We start from the raw sequence: 20,083 nt of genomic DNA, 5'->3' as shown, positions 1-20,083 counted from the left end.
GTATTCTCAAGTCCAATTGTCACCTTGCAAATAGAAATGTATAAGCTTAATAAAAAGGATAGTTGTGTTATCAGGGAAGGGTACTAACATGGACTAAGATGTTTCTTCAATGTGAGGCAAAGTAACATCCTTAATTAATAAGCCATTTAAGAGACAAAATAGATGAAACTGAATTGGAACTATATCCCAGAATTCAAATCACACCCTCTATCAGTAGGTTGTGTTTGCTGAAATTAGCAATCTCACTGCACTATTCAAGCTTCCATAATAAAGTAATTACAGTTTTCATAATCATATCACTCCAGCCTTCACATAACACTTGCTGAGACCCACATCCTGTGCTTAACAATTTTTAGGTAGCCCTCAGAAGATGCAACATATTTGTAATCCCTTTCCAAATGAGATGATGAAAGCAAAATCAAATTCACATCCTTCACTCATAACACAAAAATACTCTATTTGAACCTCAGTTGCACATGGGGAAATTTCAGGGCAATTGCACCAGTCAGTTCAAACAGTCCCAATTCCAGTTCAAAACAATTGCTGCTCACCTAACTTCAGAATACATCCAACATGTACTTTATTATTCCCAAATCAGCAATATCAATTTACAGACCAAGTAGATTTGAGTAAACAAGGAGTCTTTTTATCATTCCACTCCCAAACACCAGTTTGAAAGCAGATATCTGTAAAAGATAAGTATAACTAAACTGAACGACATGAATTGCACCACAAAACAAAGTCGAGTAGAACAGACAAACTGGCACAGTGAAGCTTTGGTGGCGTAGCACTGGCAGATTTCCTGGGCTTCAAACACCACACTTTTACTTTGCTTCTTTTTAAGACATTACACAGTGGTGTCATAAATGTTGCAGGAAAACTGGAGAGTTTGAAGAGAGCAAGGGAAATAGGGCCCCTGGTCCCACTGCTTTTGAAAGGAGCATGGGAAACACACCAGATGAACATATGCTGAACTGAGCTTTCCAAAAAAAAACCTGAACAACGGATCATCAGAGTTTTAGTGTAAAAGCAGCTGGTGAACTGGGAAGCAGGCAAATCATTTCAAAATATGCAAAAAATCCAAAATGCATTTTGGTGCAGAAACTGAGTTTAATGGAGGCATTAGTAGAAATATGTAACACTAGATGAAGCAAAATATAGTACAATACTGTAGCTCTGAACTTCATGATAATGTGAAAATGAGGCCCATATTACAGAATAGGAGAAAATTAAATTTTCAGTTAGAAGCTAAAATTGTGAAGAGAAAATAATTTTCTCTTACACAGGAAAGATTGTGCAGGAGAGTGAAAACAGGAGATTGAAAAATAAACTAAAAATAAATTACAAAAGAGCAAATGAAGTAGCAAAAACTGCAATGGCAGTAGGATCAGAAGGGCTGAAAAGGTACCGTATTTCCTGAAATATTTTTACATTGAGCATAATAATGTAACAAAGTTTAAAGGAGTATGTCCAGAGATTATGTTAAAAAGACTGCTAGTAGCGGTAGGACCAAGATAGAGCATGGAGGAAGTGGTAAAGAAAGTACACAAAATATGCACACAAAGCTAGACAAGAGCTGGATATTCACAGAACGTAATAGGAAATGAAAAGACCAGAAGACCATAAGACAAAGGAGCAGAACTAGGTCATTTGACCCATCTAGTCTGCTCCACCATTCAATTATGGCAGACCCTTTTATCCCCACCCCCCATAACCTCTGACGCTGTATCCAATCAAGAACCAATCAAGCCCTGCATTAAATACACTCATCGACCTGGCCTCCATAGTGTCCTGTGGTAATAAATTCCACAAATTCACCACTCTTTGGCTAAAGATATCTCTTCAGATCGCCTTTAAATGGACACCCATCTATCCTGAGATCCTGCCCTCTTTTTGTAGACTCCCTCACCATGGGAAACATTCCTTCCACATCCATTCTGTATGGCCTTTCAAAATTCGAAAGGCTTCAATAAGATCAACCCCTCATCCTTCTAAATTCCAGTGAGTACAGACCCAGCGCCATCAAATTTTCCTTGTATGATAACTCTTTCATTCCCAGAATTATCCTTGTGAACGTAGAAACATAGAAAACCTACAGCACAATACAGGCCCTTGGGCCACAAAGCTGTGCTGAACCTTAGAACTACCGAGGCTTACCCACAGCCCTCTATGTTTCTAACCTCCATGTATCCATCCAGGAGTCTCTTAAAAGACCCTATTGTTTCCATCTCCGGCAGCCCAATCCACGCAATCACTACTCTCTGCATAAAAAACCTACCTCTGACATCTCCTCTGTACCTACTTCCAAGCACCTTAAAACTATGCCCTCTTGTGCCAGCCATTTCAGCCCTGGGAAAAAGCCTCTGATTATCCACATGATCAATGCCTCTCATTATCTTGTACACCTCTATCAGGTCACCTCTCATCCTCTGTCACTCCAAGGAGAAAAGGCCAAGTTCACTCAACCTATTCGCATAAGGCATGCTCTCCAATCCAGGCAACATCCTTGTAAATCTCCTCTGCACATTTTCTATGGTTTCCACGTCCTTCCTGTAGTGAGGCAGCCAGAATTGAGCGCAGTACTCCAAGTGGGGTCTGACCAGGGCCCTATATAGCTGCAACATTACTGCTTGGCTCTTAAAATCAATCCCACCATTGATGAAAGCCAATGGTCCATATGCCTTCTTAACCAGAGTCAAACTGCATAGCAGCTTTGAGTGTCCTATGGACTCAGACCCCAAGATCCCTCTGATCCTCCACGCTACCAAAAGTCTTGCCATTAATACTATATTCTGCCATCATGTTTGACCTACCAAAATGAACCACTTCACACTTATCTGGGGTGAACTCCATCTGCCACTTCTCAGCCCAGTTTTGCATCCAATCAATGTCCCACTGTAACCTCTGACAGCCTTCCACACTATCCACAACACCCCTAACCTCTGTGTCATCAGCAAATTTACTAACCCATCCCTTCACTTCCTCATCCAGGTCATTTATAAAAATCACAAAGAATAAGGGTTCCAGAACAGATCCCTGAAGCACACTACTGGTAACCAGCCTCCATGCAGATGACCCGTCTACAACCACTCTTGCCTTCTCTGGGCAAGCCAGTTCTGGATCCACAAAGCAATGTCCCCTTGGATCCCATGCCTCTTTTCTTTCTCTATAAGCCTTGCATGGGGTACCTTATCAACTACCTTGCTAAAATCCATATACATGGCTCTATCCTCAATGTGTTTAGTCACATCCTCAACAAATTCAATCAGGCCTGTAAAGCACGACCTGCCTTTGACAAAGCCACGTTGACTATTCCTAATCACATTATGTCTCTCCAAATGTTCATAAATCCTGCCTCTCAGGATCTTTTCCATCAAACTTGCCAACCACTGAAGTAAGACTCACTGGTCCATTATTTCCTGAGTTATCTCTACTCCCTTTCTTGAATAAGGGAACAACATCTGCAGCCCACCAATCCTACGGAACCTCTCCCGTCCTCATTGATGATGCAAAGATCATTACCAGAGGCTCAGCAATCTCCTCTCTTGTCTCCCACCGTAGCCTGGGGTACATCCCATCCAGTCCCGGTGACTTATCCAACTTGATGCTTTCCAAAAGCTCCAGCATATCCTCTTCCTTAACATCTATATGCAGAGGCTTTTCAGTCCACTGTAAGTCATCCCTACTAATCGCCAAGATCCTTTTCCGTAGTGAATACTGAAGCAAAGTATACATTAAGTACCTTTGCCATCTCCTTCGGTTCCATACACCCTTTTCCACTGTCACACTTGATTGGTCCTATTCTCTCACATCTTATCCTCTTGCTCTTCACATACATGTAGAATGCCTTGGGGTTTTCCTTAACCTTGTCTGCCAAGGCCTTCTCATGGCCCTTTTGGCACTCCTAATTTCTTGCTTAAGCTCCTTCCTGCTAGCCTTATAATCTTGTAGATCTCTATCATTACCTAGTGTTTTGAACCTTTTGTAAGCTCTTCTTTTCTTCTTGACTAGACTTACAACAGACTTTGTACACCATGGTTCCTGTACCCTACCATCCTTTCCCTATCTCATTAGAAAGTACCTTTGCAGAACCCCACGCAAATAACCCCTGAACATTTGCCACATTTCTTCCGTACTTTGCCCTGAGAACATCTGTTCCCAATCTATGCTTCCAAGTTTCTGTCTGATAGCTTCATATTTTCCCTAACTTGTCTGTTCCTATCCCTCTCCAACGGTATGGTAAAGGAGATAGAATTGTGACCACCATCTCCAAAATGCTCTCCCACTGAGAGACCTGACACCTGATCAGATTCATTTCCCAATACCAGATGAAGTACAGTCAGCCCTCCTTATCCGCGAATTCAACCAACGGCGAATCGTGAAAACCCGGAAGTGCCCTTCCAGCACTTGTTGTTCGAGCAAGTACAGACTTTTTTTCTTGTCGTTATTCCATAAACAATGCACTATAACAACTATTTTACACAGCATTTACATTTATTAGGTATTATAAGTAATCTAGAGATGATTTAAAGTATATGGGAGGATGTGCGTGGGTTATCGTGGATTGGGATCAAAAAAATCTGAAGTTCTCTTACTAAGTAAGTCGGAACAAGTACATCTGGTATTATTTAGCGTCAGTTAGTCAAACATTTGCATTTGTATATACCATAGATTCCGGACTACAGAGCGCACCTGATTAAAAGCCGCTGGCTCTAATTTTAGAAATAAAATCAATTTTTTAATTGTACAGGCCGCACCGGATCTTAGGCCGCACCGGATTTTCGGCCGCAGGTGTCCCACGTTGTAATATGAGATATTTACACAGAAAGATATTACACGTGAGGATTTTTTAACTTTTAATTAAATCCATATGGTAACAAAAACAAATACATATTGCAAATGCTTTTTTTCGAACCGTGCCCGTAACGCAGCTACTTTTAAATATACGTTGCGTATACTTCTTTACTGAACAACATTCCAATATCTCCTAACGACTGGTAAAAAATATATATACTGCAGCCTACCAGGAAAAGTTATTGATCGCCTTTAACTTAAAAGCAGCGTTCGCTCAGATCCAAAGCCGCTCGCGTAATGCGCTCCCTCCCTCCGTCCCGTTTTATCGCAAACGGCATTTTTCCCACAAGACGCGGCGAAACCGGGTGTGACGTCATAGCATCCCGCGATGTAGTACAGAAAACAAATATAGTTAAAACTCTTCTAACTTTAACTAGAAAATGAATTACTAAGCGAAAATATTATAAACTAAATAACTGCCATAAAGGCAGCACAATGCTTTTCTTCGAGTGTTTTCCATGTTGATGAGGGTGAGTACAAATGACTGATTTACAATAATTTAATTGTGAAAGTGCGCTTGATTTATCGTACAATTTCATTGGACCTCTGTGAACTACTCATCAATTTTATTGGTCTACTGTTACGAGGCAAAATGTTTACGAGGCGGCATGAAAAAAAATCATGTATTAGCCGCTCCGTTTTAAAGGCCGCAAAGTTCAAAGCTGTTCAAAATGTGGGAAAAAAGTAGCGGCTTAAAATCCGGAATCTACGGTAGTATATATTTTACCTTTCTATGCATATAAAATACTTAAGAACATAAGTTTCAGCACTGGGCTCAGGAAGTTCCCGAGTTCAATCTAGTGACAGATCGCTCTCGAGTGCGCTCTCCACCGTGCCCAGTTGATGTGGAGGATCAAAAACCCAAACCTACCAAACCCAATAATTAAATCACTGCGTTGCTTAGTAATAATTGTAGCTTTCATTGGGGCACAGCCTTTCTCACTTTATCCTTTAAAATTGTTCCGACTGTTGACCGACAAAGCCTAACGCTTTTACAATGACAGATGGTGTTTCACCTCTTTCCGATCGCTTTATTATTTCCACTTCATTTTCAATCGTTATGGTGATTATTTTCGTGAACAGAAATACTGTGGATTCAGATCTCTGCCGCTGGGTCCATCGTACTGAGACAGGTTAAATAAGGTCTTGGGTTCCGCTGGGTCCTAAGATCCACCGCATTGAGACAGGTTGAATAAAGGACTTGAGCATCCGTGACTTTTGTTATCCACGAGGGATCCCAGAACCAATCCCTCGTGGATAAGGAGGGCTGACGGTACAGCCTTTCCTCTTGTAGGCTTATCTACATATTGTGTCAAGAAACCTTCCTGAACACACCTAACAAACCCCATCTAAACCCCTCACCCTAGGGAGATACCAAACAATATTTGGGAAATTAAAATCTCCCACCACAACAACCCTGTTATTATTACTCCTTTCCAGAATCTGTCTCCCTATCTGCTCCTTGATGTCCCTGCTACTAGTGGGTGGTCTATAAAAAACACCAGTAGAGTGATTGACCCCTTCCTATTCCTAACTTCCACCCCCAGTGACTCCGTAGACAACTCCTCCATGATTTTAAAGAGCAAACACGAGGAAATCTGCAGATGCTGGAAATTCAAACAACACACACAAATGCTGGTGGAACACAGCAGGCCAGGCAGCATCTATAGGGAGAAGCACTGTCGAAGTTTCGGGCCGAGACCCTTCAACCTGACAAAGGGTCTCGGCCCAAAATGTCGACAGTGCTTCTCCCTCCATGATTTCCTCCTTTTCTAAAGCCGTGACACTATCTCTGATCAACAGTGACACGCCCCCATCTCTTTTGCATCCCTCCCTGTTCTTTCTGAAACATCTAAAGCCTGGCACTTGAAGTAGCTATTCCTACCCCTGCACCATCCAAGTCTCTGTAATAGCCACATCATAGCTCCAAGTGCTGATACATGCTCTAAGCTCATCCGCTTTATTCACAATACTCCTATCACCTGCCTATCCTCTCTTTTGCACTGTCTCCAGGCTTTCTGTATTTGTGAGTCAACCTCCCTTTCCTCCGTCACTTCAGTTCAGTTCCCACCCTCCCCCCCTCCCACAATTCTAATTTAAACTCTCCCCAACAGCCTTTGCAAACCTCTCTGCCGGGATATTGGTCCCCCTGGGATTCAAGAGCAACCCATCCTTTTTGTACAGGTCACACCTGCCCCAGAAGAGGTCCCAATGATCCAGAAATCTGAATCCCTGCCCCCTGCTCCAATCCCTCAGCCACGCATTTATCCTCCACCGCATTCCACTCCTACACTCACAGTCATGCGGCACAGGTAGTAATCCCGAGGTTACTACCTTTGAGGTCCTGCTTCTCAACTTCCTTCCTAACTCCCTGTCATCTGTTTTCAGGACCTCCTCCCTTTACTTCCCTATGTCATTGGTACCAATATGTACCACAACCTCTGGCTGTTCTCCTTCCCACTTCATGATATCATGAACCTTTGAACCCTCTCCAGTCCCAGCACATCTTTTCTCAGGAGCCCAAAACTGTTCACAATACTCAAGGTGAGGCCTCACCAGAGCCTTATATAGCCTCAGCACCACATTATGTATTCTAGACCTCTTGAAATGAATGCTAACATTGCATTTGCCTTTCTCACCACTGACTCCAAACACCAGTTAACCTTAAGGGTGTTCTGCACAAGGACTCCCAATTAGGGAATTGGATTTTCACCTCATTTAGGAAATAGTCTGCACACCTATTTCTTCTACTAAAGTGCATGACCATGCATTTTTCAACATTGTATTTCATTTGCCACTCTCTTGCCCATTCTCCAAATCTGTCCAAGTTCATCTGCAGCCTACCTGCTTCCTCAACACTATCTGGCCCTCCACCAATCTTTGTATCATCTACAAACTTGGCAACAGGGCCAGTTATCCCATCATCTAAATCATTGCTTATAGAGCATAAAAAGCAGCGGTCCCAACACCAACCCCTGTGGAACACCACTAGTCACTGGCAGCCAAACAGAAAAGAATCCTTTTATTCCCACTCACTGCCTCCTACCAATCAGCCAATGTTCTAACCATGTTAGTAACTTTCCTGTAATACCATGGGCTCTTAACTTAGTAAGCAGCCTTATATGTGACATCATGTCAAAGGCCTTCTGAAAGTCCAAATATACAATAAACACTGCATCCCCTTTATCTATCCTATGTGTAACCTCAAAGAATTCCAACAGGTTTATCAGGCAAAATTTCTCCCTTAAGGATACCATGACGATTTTGTCCTATCTTGTCTTCTCATCAAGTATTCCATAACCTCATCCTTAACAACTGACATTAACATCTTCCCAACCAGTGAGGTCAGGCTAATTGGTCTATAATTCCCTTTCTGCTGCCTCCCTCCTTTCTTAAAGAGTGTACACAGGGGATTAAGGCCATGGTGATGAAAAAGGCTGCAAATGTTGTGGAATAACAGTGACACCATATTAAATTCTATTACTTCACCGATATCATACTTATTTCAAGTCAAATCAACTTTTATTGTCATTTCGACCATAAGTGCATAGTAAAAATGAGACAACATTTTTCAGGACCATGGTGTTACATGACACAGTACAAAAAACTAGACCAAAGTACGTAATAAAAAAAACACAACACAGAGAAAGCTACACTAGACTAGACCTACACTGGACTGCATAAAGTGCACAAAAACAGTGCAGGCATTACAATAAATAATAAACAGGACAGTAGGGCAAGCTGTCAGTCCAGGCTTCGGGTATTGAGGAGCCTGATAGCTTGGGGGAAGAAACTGTTACATAGCCTGGTCGTGAGAGCCCGAATGCTTCGGAGCCTTTTCCCAGACGGCAGGAGGGAAAAGAGATTGTATGAGGGGTGCATGGGGTCCTTCATAATGCTGTTTCCTTTGCGGGTGCAGCGTGTAGTGTAAATGTCCGTGACAGCAGGAAGAGAGACCTCAATGATCTTCTCGGCTGACCTCACTAACCGCTGCAGGGTCTTGCGATCCGAGATAGTGCAATTTCCAAACTAGGCAGTGATGCAGCTGCTCAGGATGCTCTCAATACAACCCCTGTAGAATGTGATGAGGATGAAGGGTAGGAGATGGACTTTCCTCAGCCTTCGCAAAAAGTAGAGACGCTGCTGGGCTTTCTTTGCTATGGAGCTGGTGTTGAGGGTCCAGGTGAGATTCTCCGTCAGGTGAACACCAAGAAATTTGGTGCTCTTTACGATCTCTACCGAGAAGCTGTCGATGTTCAGCGGGGAGTGGTTGCTCCATGCCCTCCCGAAGTCAGCAACCATCTCTTTTGTTTTGTTCACATTAAGAGACAGGTTGTTGGCTCTGCACCAGTCCGTTAGCTGCTGCACCTCGCCTCTGTAAGCTGACTCGTCGTTCTTGCTGATGAGACCCACCACAGTCGTGTCATCAGCGAACTTGATATGGTTTGAGCCGTGTGTTGTAGCACAGTCGTGGGTCAGCAGAGTGAACAGCAGTGGACTGAGCACGCAAACCTGGGGAGCCCCCAGGCTCAGTGTGATGGTGTTGGAGATGCTGCTCCCGATCCGGACTGACTGAGATCTCCCAATCAGGAAGTCTAGGATCCAGTTGCAGAGGGAGGTGTTCAGACCCAGTAGGCTCAGCTTTCCAATCAGTTTCTGAGGGATGATTGTGTTGAATACTGAACTGAAGTCTATGAACAGCATCCGAACATATGTGATTTTTTTGTCCAGGTGGGTTAGGGCCAGGTGCAGGGTGGTGGCAATGGCGTCATCTGTTGAGCGGTTGGGACGGTACGCAAACTGCAGGGGGTCCAGTGAGGGGGGCAGCAGGGTCTTGATATGCCTCATGATGAGCCTCTCGAAACACTTCATAATGACAGATGTAAGTGCAACGGGACGGTAGTCATTTAGGCAGGACACTGAAGACTTCCTTGGCACGGGGACGATGGTGGCGGCCTTGAAACACGTTAGAATGGTGGCGCTGTTCAGGGAAATGTTGAAGATGTCAGTGAGAACATCTGCTAGCTGATCTGCACATCCTCTGAGTACTCAACCAGGGATGTTGTCTGTTCCAGCAGCCTTCCATGGGTTGACCTTGCACAGGGTTCTTCTTATGTCGGCCACGGAGAGACACAGCACCAGGTCATTTGTAGGAGGGGTGGACTTCTTCGCCGCCACGTCATTTTCCACCTCAAACCGGGCGTAGAAGTTATTCAGCGCACTTGGAAGGGAGGCATCACCTACACAGTCAGGTGATGTTGTCTTGTAATTGTTGATGTCCTGGATGCCCTTCCACATGTCACCGTTGTCCTGGAAGTGACTGGATTAATTATTTTAGATTAATAAACACAACTAATAGGGCAATGTTAATTATTTGGAGGATGCCTGATTTATAATCATTACTTCACAATGTAGCTCAAAGAATTCAAAATCAGTTCCAGCTATACTGCAAATTAATTTCATCAAACAGGAAAACACTTGTCTGCACTTTACCAACTGATTTTAATTATGTAAGATATTGCAGGTAAACACAAACATTACGATTTTGTTAAAGTTCAGGAGGTGCTGATGCCAGGACATTTAAATGTTGCAATTTTTCATGTCTGTTCAGTCACTTACTCAAAGAATGTGATATAGGCAATATCAACCAAGGTATCTTTTCCATAACTATGCTTTTGCTACCCTTGCTCATCAAAAGCATTTCCAACATACAATACTCAAGAAAAACATCTTCTGCAAGTTCAAGTGACAGAGGCAAGAGTATTTGGCGCCCAAACATCTAGCCATTCAACAGATCTAGCCAGACTAATCAAAGAATGAAGGAGGTTTGCCAGGAGACCAAACATTCAAGTTCCTCTTGTGCTCTCTTCACCCTTAAGTTCCATGAAATAAAAACCTTAGGTTTGTTATTTCTTCTCCAGTACTTGTCAGTTCATCTTTTTCTTCTCATCTTCACCTCTATAAAAAATGAAGGTGTTGATACTAAGATCATGGTATTCACAAGGGCAGCTAAAAATTTATCTAGAATCAGTCTTAAGACAGCTCAAGTCTGTACTTGTAATTTATTCTATACTCCAAACTTCAGACTCCATATAAATCACCAGATTAAACATTAAATTCCTCTTACTAATCATACTAACCAGCCAATTTACTAATGAATTTCTCACCCATCTTTGTCACATCTAACCTCCTCTTGATGAGCTTGTTCATAAGTCTTCCACCTGGTGTCTTGCAGAAGACCCATCACTCCTGACCTTGTTCACATATATTGCCTTTCTAATCTACCAAACCTCATATTTGAAATTCCCATTCCAACATTTAAATCCCATCTTGGCTTCACCAATCCTTATTCTACTGTCACCTCAAAGTTGGCAAGCACAACACCATTTGTCTGCTTGCTCAAAAACAATGGACCTTCTAGAGAAGGGACAACATCAAAGTTGCTCTTAGGAAAGGAAGCTGGAGGCTAAGAAAGCGGCTGATGTGTCAAGTAAGAGAACATTATTGGACCAGTGACCATAACAGCTGCAAGATAACGTTGGAAAGATAAGACTGGTCCACAAGTTACTCCTAAATTAGGACAAAACTAACTCTGATGGCATTAGACCGAACTGGATTGTGATTGGGAGAGGATGTTATCAGATGAAGTGACATCAGCCAAGCAGGAGATTTATAGACATAGGCCACCATGCTCCTGCTAGAAGGAAGAATAAGGACGGCAAGATTAGGGAACCCTGGTTGAGGAGAGGTACCGAGGCTCTGGTCAGATAAACACAGATGGATCAAGTGAATCCCTTGAGTAAGCATGATGTAGTGTACTGAAAGAAACTAGAGGACCAAATGAAGATATAACATATCTCCAGCAGATAAAGTAAAGGAAAACCTCAAAAGATTCCCCAAGTATATTAAGGGCAAAAAAAAACTCAGGAGAGATTAAATCCCCTTAAGGATCAATGTGGTTATCTATGTGTAGAGCGAAAGGAGATTGGGAAAGGTCTTAAATGAATACTTTTCATTTGTACTTACCATGAAAAAGGACATAAAAGACAACAAGCTCAGGAAGGAAAATGGTGATATTCTAAAGCACATCTTGCACTATGAAGGAGTGATGCAAAAGTCTATGCTGATACAAAAGTTAAACCAGGCCAGGACATACAATGAATGAAAGGGTCCTGGGAGTGTTACCAAACAGCAAGACCTTTACGTACAAGTACATAGTTCGCTGAAAGTGACGACAAAGGTAGACAGTGTTGAAGTCATATAGTATGGTCAACTTGATCAGTTGAAGTTTTGAATAAATGGTGTTATGATAGCTTGTTACAGTTATATAAATCAGTGTTTAGGCAGCACTTACAACATGGTATGCAGTTTTGGTTGTTATGCTACAGAATGGATGCAATTAAGTTAGAAAGGCACTGAAAGGATTCACAGAAATGTAACCTTGATCGTTATGGAGCTACTGGATGGGCTGTTACTTTGTTCCCCCGACAATGAAGGGGTTAGAGAACTGACATTATAGAGGTTTATAAAATTATGAAGGGCACAGATAAGGTAGTCCTTTTCCTAGTGCAAGGAAAATAGAATAGCTTTAAGGTGAGAACAAAAACATAAAAAGGGGACCCAAGGAGCAAGTTTTTCCACAGAAATTACTTTCATCTTTTCCACTGTCAGGTACATATTCAGCCCTTATGGTCCATGATCCAATATTCTTTTACCCTGATTTTCCTTTGTCTCTATCTTTGCTATTCCTTTGGATTCATCAGCTGCATGAAGAGGGGGAGCCTGCTGCCCCTCACGGCTTGCTCTCCATATTGTACTGCCCAGGCTTGCGCATCAACTTCAACAGCAAGAATGTAATATCCATGGTTGACCCCGAACAGAGGGCAGTGATAGTAACCAGAAACACACATTACCAAAATTTTAGTTATCACCAGTAAAGCCTACATTGTTTCCTTAGCACCTTTTCATCTGTTGATTATGTCGTTGAGAACACAGCAATCATTTTTAAAGCCACTCTAAACCTATTGTGCCAAGGATGATACTGTATATGCAACATTAGAGACAGAAAATTATTTGTCAGGAATGTGAAAGAATACAATCTCAAATGTCTTAAGAAAATCTACTTAAAGGCCTTAACAACATCTTTGTTTGCTTAAGGATATTTAAGAACACAAGTCTACTGTGAACATTACAAGATTTTTCTTCAAAAATTTAAGTTAGTTTCATTATTTTAGTAAACAACAGAATGAGAAATTATGTGCAAAGCCTTTTGTTTTCTAAGTTAGTAACTGTCCTTTACAAAAGTTCAGGACATACAAATGGAAATTCCTGGTATTGTTAATCTTTATATTAGCAGCAAATTCTAGAAGCCTGCTAATTTAGGAACCTTAACACAACAGTCAAATTGCTTTGTACTTAAAGTATTGGTTACTCATGGCAGAAACTTCTTGTCCATCAATCACCTCCCATACTACTAAACAATGTGCCTTAACCCAGAAGAGATTATTCAGGTTAAGCCTTCTTTTTAAATTGTGCTGTCTTTTGGAGGGGGAAAAAAGTGTGCAAAGTGGAAATCACAAAATCAAGTCAGTTGGAATTACCCATATTATCCACATAGTAAGCAAGCTCATTTAATAAAGGCTCTCAAAAGAACAGGTACCAGAACAATTTCGTAAGAGGAATAGGGAAGTGCAGAAACTGATGGAAAAGCAACCAATTGCTGAAATATGCATTTAAATGGATCTCAAAACAACATCTGCAGCTGCATTTTTAGTTACTTTGCCAATGTTTTAATTTTACAAGATTGAGAAGGGTTGTAACATAACGCAATGGAGTGGAAAGTAAAAGACCACAGAAACACTGTGACCTTAAAAACTTTCTTACTCAAACCATCCACTATACAGGATAGCGTATTGCAAAAACAGACTTCCCTGCATGAGTCAGAAGTGCAAGCTTCATTTCCAGTCAGTAGCATTTCAGTCCTACACTTAAAAAAACAATTAAGTGAACATTTGTAACTGATGGCTTTGGTTTACGAGCTGGCCACATGCATGTACTTTAATACCTTTGCAGCTTGAAGCACCTCATTGCAATCACCACATACAGTCAAAAACAATAGCCAAAGAGCACACTAAAGAAACAAGTTTGTTTCATTATACTGTATCCTGTCAAATATTTTCAACTGATCGTTTTACCTCCATACAACTTTAGTTCCATTTAAGCAAACAAATACAAATCACCGCAGTTAGCAAAGACCTGCAATTATAATTAACACCAACAGATCATTAACAAAGGCATTAATAAAACAATCTGTTGGAAGAAATCAGCAGGTCAAGTCGCTCCTGTGGGAGGAAAGGAATTGTCAACATTTGGGGTCAAAAGCCTGCATTCTTCCCACAGATGATGTGTGAACTATAGAGTTCTTCCAGAAGGTTTATTGGTCCAGATTCCAGCATCGGCAGTCTTGCGTCTCCAATAAAAAGAGCCCATTGTTTGGGCAATTCTTTTGAGTCCCATTACAAAGCCTGAAATTTAAAATACACTTTAAACAAACTCAACCAGGAGTTTGTCATGCAAACCTAGTAGAGTGCTTATACTCAAATGTTAACATGCCAAGGTTGGAGACTGGAGCACAGAGGAAAAAAGATCAGCCATGATGAAGTGGCAGAACAGACTCAATAGTCTAATTCTCCTCCTATATCTTACGGTCTTATACTATCAAGTAGATTAATAATTTTAATAATAGGAAACATAATTTTCCCAATGGAAACTGGAAAAGGGAAGATCATCATTGAACTCTGGTTGCTAAGTGGTGCCTTGACTAAATTAGTATATCAAAGATGATTACAACACTAGGGTGCCAGGTTGCCTAGATCACAGATAAAAACAAAGCATTTTCCTTTTCAAGTGTTAAAGGTCATTTACAAATTCAAAGCTGGCACTAAGACTAACCTATTTATTTTGTTCTCCAAATACACCGAATTCCAGTTAATTGGGACACAGCAGGACCAGTACACTTTGGCCAAATGAACTAGCTGCCCCAATCAGCTGCAGCTTGATAGTTAAAAAGGCTTTTTTAAAAAAAGGTGAACTACCATTTACCTTAGTAGCAAATTAACTATTTAAATGAAACACAGAACAAACTAGACTACCAATACTACTACCTGTAGTTGATCCTAATAGTTATCAGTGGAGGAATTTATTCAATGTACGCTGATGTGTTCTTTTGATTGATTGGAAATGAACAAATTAGGCACCCAATACAAATAGACTGTCTTCAGATAAAGCTTTCAATTACTGCCTCCTCCAAATTTTTATAGTTCCTAACTTGCTATAGTGAAGTCATTTCATTTTCCCTCCTGGCTGTTTCTGGCACCTCTATTTCTGAATTGTCTTACTGCTTATTTCTTGCCAACTGTCAGTGACAATAATCCCCGTTTTTGAACACAAAAACACACAACTGGCACTATTTTAATTACTCCAACCATGGTGTAGTGTCTAAGGGCCACACAAATGCATGCAACTGAAGCTAGTTAGAAAATGTTCAGCAACAGTCTCTTGTCCCAAGCGACGAAGGAAATCCCAGCTAGTTTCTTTTTTGTTTTTTTAAGTGCCAAATAAGTTGCTGTCCCAATTAACAAAATTCCACTGTGTATTCAAAAAAAATAAAATGGAAACAGGCGATTTAGCATAGTCTCTATCAATACACACTCAAGCACAAAACTAGTTCAAACTTGATAATCATGTTTATCAATTCCACTTTAATTCTTTAACATCTGCTTGTCAGTAATTTGGAGATACATTACAGAACTTTATAATTTCATGTTGCTTCTTTTTCCTTTAAGAAGTTTTCATCTACCTTCTGCCATCTTTACTTTTTGTTATATTGCTCCATATTCTGTATTATGACAAGATTTCTCCCCCTTGGCAGCATATTACCTCATGTTTGAAAACATTCCATTCACTATTTTACTGTTTTATTTTAATTTAGAAAAGCCACTATAAGAAAGGAGTATTGGAGGAAAGCATCTACTTCCCAGCAATGACGAGCAACACTGCACCGGACCACACAGTTTCTTTGTGTGCACTCGTGAATGCAGTCATGAACAGGGAGACTGGTTAGCTGTGTTCATTGATCACCAAGGTGGCAAGGTCCCACCTCACACTCAGCAACTACAACACAAACTAAATATGAATGCCAATCTTCAAAATCACACAGGTCATATTAAAATTATTAAATAGGTTAAACTTAGCTCCTGTACACAACACCTCCAAATATAAGTTACCTGCCTATCTTGTAATGGCCTATTAAATTGTAAAGGTCCCATAGTAATGATGTCAAATTAAGCTGAGAGCTGGAAAATCTTAAGAGGCTTTAATTGCCCTCTTTGACTTTATAAGGGTTCAGTCCAATAAGGTTGCAACAAATCTCCACAGCTAATATTCTGTTGACCATTTAGAATTTATTTAAATCTTACATCCATCCCACAATGTGAGGGAGTTAAAAATCTTTGTATTGTAATGTACAGACATGCAAACTTAAAAGTCAAATGGCTTGTAGAAAGCTGTCCCATTTGTCAGAAGGAAGCAGCTGAAGCAGTTTATGGTTAGGTGACCGGTGTCCCTGACAGTCTTCCAGGCCCAGGTGAGATCACTGGTGATGTATTTCTCATTACTGAGGAACCTGGAACTACCCACCCTCTGAACTGCAGACCCATTGATGCTGATTGGAGCGAGCCTGTCTCTGTTCCTCCTGTAATCCACATCAGCTCTTTTGTTTTTTGGATATTGTGGAAGAGATTGCTATCCTGGCACCACTGTGTCAGGATGTCAACCTCTCCGTACGCTGGCTGGATTGCAATCAAGACTCAAGAATTCAACAATTAGGGACATATCTGCCTGTAGACATGTGCAGAACATTTGTCCCCAGATGATGAACATAATACTACAAGCTGCTCCATTTGAGTCCTGTCACAATAGTTAATTATTATAATCAAGTGAAAAGGTTAAAGACCAATTTCAAGAATCGGTAGAATCTGTACAAATGATGATCACAAGGGACAATGTACTGAAGAAATTCATAGAACAAATGGCAGATAAGTCAGTGGAATCAGATTCACACAAGGGTTTTAAAGGAAACAGCAGAAATGGGTCTTAATTATTTACTATTTTCATAAATGATCTGGAGGAAAGGGTCAAAATGAAAGACATCCAAGTTTGCTAATTTTAATACATATATAAGATGCTGGGCAATTTATTCAAGGCTTTAGCGGTCCTTCTTCTGTGCCACCCATATTCAAATGACGGTACAAAAATTACCAGGCAATGAAATGAGTAGGATATTGAAAAATATAAAAATCCTACAGAATTTCCAAGAAACCCCAGCAAAAGTCATTATTCTCCAAAGTTAGATATTGTCAAGAGGTAGTACAGCAGACACCCCATATGAAGGATAACCAAGATATTTTTTTAACATACATTAGGGTACTAGCTAAAAATTCATTTTTGAATCCAAACCCACATTACAGTAACTTGGCATTGTCTGACCACAAGCCACTGAGGAAATTGTTGTATTCTTCCCTCCCAAACTACTGCCCAAAATTCTTAGACTATGTGTCAAGTTTACTTGGAAAAATACAAAATTTAAATTGACATCAACTTGTTACATATTTTAAATGGGTGTAATTGAGAAAAATTTACATTTGTAGTATGCTGAAAATAGATTCTTAATTCTCAGGTTAAAGTATGCTGTTTAATTGATGCAAGCTAGTGATTATTACAAGGATACTTAAAAGAGTACACTGCAACCAATATACTGGTACAAAACAATTACAACAAAGCTTGAACAGATATAATAATCATTCCAGAATACTGTGAAACCTACTTAAAACAGGTGTTTAGACAAATTAATTGCTACAACATTTAACAAACTTTCTTAGTGTAATTATGTCTCCCTGAGAATACATTGAGCTGGTAAGTTTAAGACAAATTCATAACCTGATGTATTGTATCTTACATACTGAAGCCCAAATGCTTTGGTTTTCCCATATCATTGACTTTGACAAAGGCAATTCCTTCAACCATAAATTATACTACCAAAAGTCGTACTTCAGAAAGATGTTACAATTATCACTACCATGCCTGAGAATAGACAATTCTGATCTCCAGCAATGAGAAATTTCTTACAAGCCATATCTTGCTTATAGTCAGCATTACTTCAAGTCATTCCAATTATAGCTGTCAATGTTGGAATTCAGAACAATATAAATTTTAACAAGTGCAAATTGATTTGGTATCCAAATATAAAGCCCCACCACTTCAGTATTGAAGTATCTCATTCATTCCTTTACACTTCTCAACTTGTGATTACTGTTAGTATCTGTCTAGCAGGTCAACATTTGGCTATGGCTTAGAAGAACATAAGCAGCAATTGCTTCATACCAAAATAAGATGAGCACTGAAAGTACTGTAATGATGAATTCTGACATTGCTGTCAATGCTTTTTGATCATCTATAGCACGGGTTCCAAACCCTTTTTATGCCATTAACTGAGAGGCCTCTCACCAGGCTGGGAATCCCTGATACAACTCCTCATCAGCCATCTCCATTTCTATACTTTGTTGCTCAACTGATGAGTTTAGAGGCAGTATGTATATGTCACAACTATCCCATACTTCAAAATCACTACTGAAAGTTAGAAACTAAATTGAAAGCAGGAAAACATTTACCATAAAAGGAAGACAAATGAGGAAATTGTATTGTAGCTATGAATCCCAACTTCTATCGAAGCACTTTCAGTATAGAGTCACAAAAAAAATTAATAAAATTATCTAATGAGGTGCAAATAAAGCCCAGGAATTAAAGAGTCAAAGCTTTATGTCAGGGAAGAAGAGATTAGATGTCAACCCCACTGTTGTGGAATTGTCTCAATCTCTACAATCAACACAAGCAGCAAACTAAGACCATTACACTGACCTGTAATATCGAGACTGCAAATACGTGGAACAAACTGCTTTTAAAACATGACTGGCTGAACCAAAGTCTATGACCTTCACCCTGTAAGGCTGCCGAGTAGGGTCCACAAGCATGATGTTCTCTGGTTTCAGATCAGCATGAATTAAACCAAGGCTCTTTAGTTTCATTAAAGCTGTGGCCACCTGCTGCAGAATTGGTCGAATATATTTCAACGGCAAAGGACTGAACTTGTTTTGTTTAAGGAAGTCATACAAGTTCTGCTCCAGCATCTCAAAAACTAAGCAGGTGTGATTCTTGTGTTGAAAACACTCATAGGATCGAACAAAGTTGTAATCATCAGCATTTTCAGTGCTTAATCGATTTAGAATGCTCACTTCAATCTGCCCTTGTCGTGCATAGGAGGGATGGTTTTTCAAAATCTTAATAGCTACAATTTCATTGGTGCCCCTTTTCCAGCATTTCACCACTTGTCCAAAAGTGCCCCGACCAAGAAATTCCAACACCTCATAACTGCTTGTCACTGAGCAAAGTATTTCATGCTGGACCAATTGATAATCCCCTTCATTAGTGGAACTGCCGTTCTTTGAAGTTACAGTTGATGTGGTGGTGGCAGTAGTACCCACCGCAGTCCTGCCAGTGTTGTTCTGAAGCATCGGAGGTGGGTGTTCCTCAATTATTTGCACACTGCCACTACTTTCAATTTCCTCACTTTTCCTCTTGAGCCCACATTTTTGGTAGGTATCCAACAGTGTCACTGTGCTTCTGCGTGTCAAACTCTGCACTCCGTTCGAAGATCCCACAGACAGTGCTGCTGTACAGGCCCCACTGTCTGCACTCGTAACTGGAATCAGCCCGGAGGCGGTGGTGAGGTGCAAACTCTGATCATAAACGACCACACTGTTTGATGCCTGATGGGGCAGATTTGCTTGTCCTTGAGTCACTGGTGGATTTTTGTTCTGATTGTAATGTTTTACAGTGCAGCTCTGTCCCGTTGCATCCCAGTTGGAGGGCTCCACTTTCAATTTCTTCACACTGCAAAAGGCACTGGACTTTACTGACATTGGTGAAAACACTTGCAGTTGTGAGGCCATACCTGTCAAAAGGAAAAGTAGTATTTATAAACTTCACTGCTTGCACCCAAGTTCTGTGGTTATATAAAAACATATTGCAATTCAACATTGCATATTGAAAAGTACATTCCTTAAAACTGGTTACTCAAAAAAACAACTCGGGCTAATTAGTAATCATGGACCAG

At 40.6% G+C, this 20,083-nt stretch overlaps 1 protein-coding gene across 6 annotated transcripts in view; it reads right to left on the bottom strand.

Annotated features, from left to right (window-relative positions):
• The window catches only part of LOC140732001 (homeodomain-interacting protein kinase 1-like), a 106,147-nt gene that overhangs the window by 69,601 nt on the left and 16,463 nt on the right, over positions 1-20,083 (bottom strand). For 5 of the 6 annotated variants that reach the window (XM_073054060.1, XM_073054061.1, XM_073054063.1 and 2 more), the window contains one exon: positions 18,829-19,921. The exons of the other annotated variant lie outside the window; for it this stretch is intronic. In XM_073054060.1, coding sequence (XP_072910161.1) covers positions 18,829-19,921 — 1,093 coding nt within the window. The remainder of the gene's footprint in view (positions 1-18,828; positions 19,922-20,083) is intronic. 6 annotated transcript variants of the gene reach the window in all.

Source organism: Hemitrygon akajei, chromosome 8, assembly GCF_048418815.1.
Source record: "Hemitrygon akajei chromosome 8, sHemAka1.3, whole genome shotgun sequence".
NCBI classification, from domain to species: Eukaryota; Metazoa; Chordata; class Chondrichthyes; order Myliobatiformes; family Dasyatidae; genus Hemitrygon; species Hemitrygon akajei.
The sequence above is the reverse complement of the archived record's forward strand: the minus strand, read 5'-3'. Positions and strand labels throughout refer to the sequence as shown.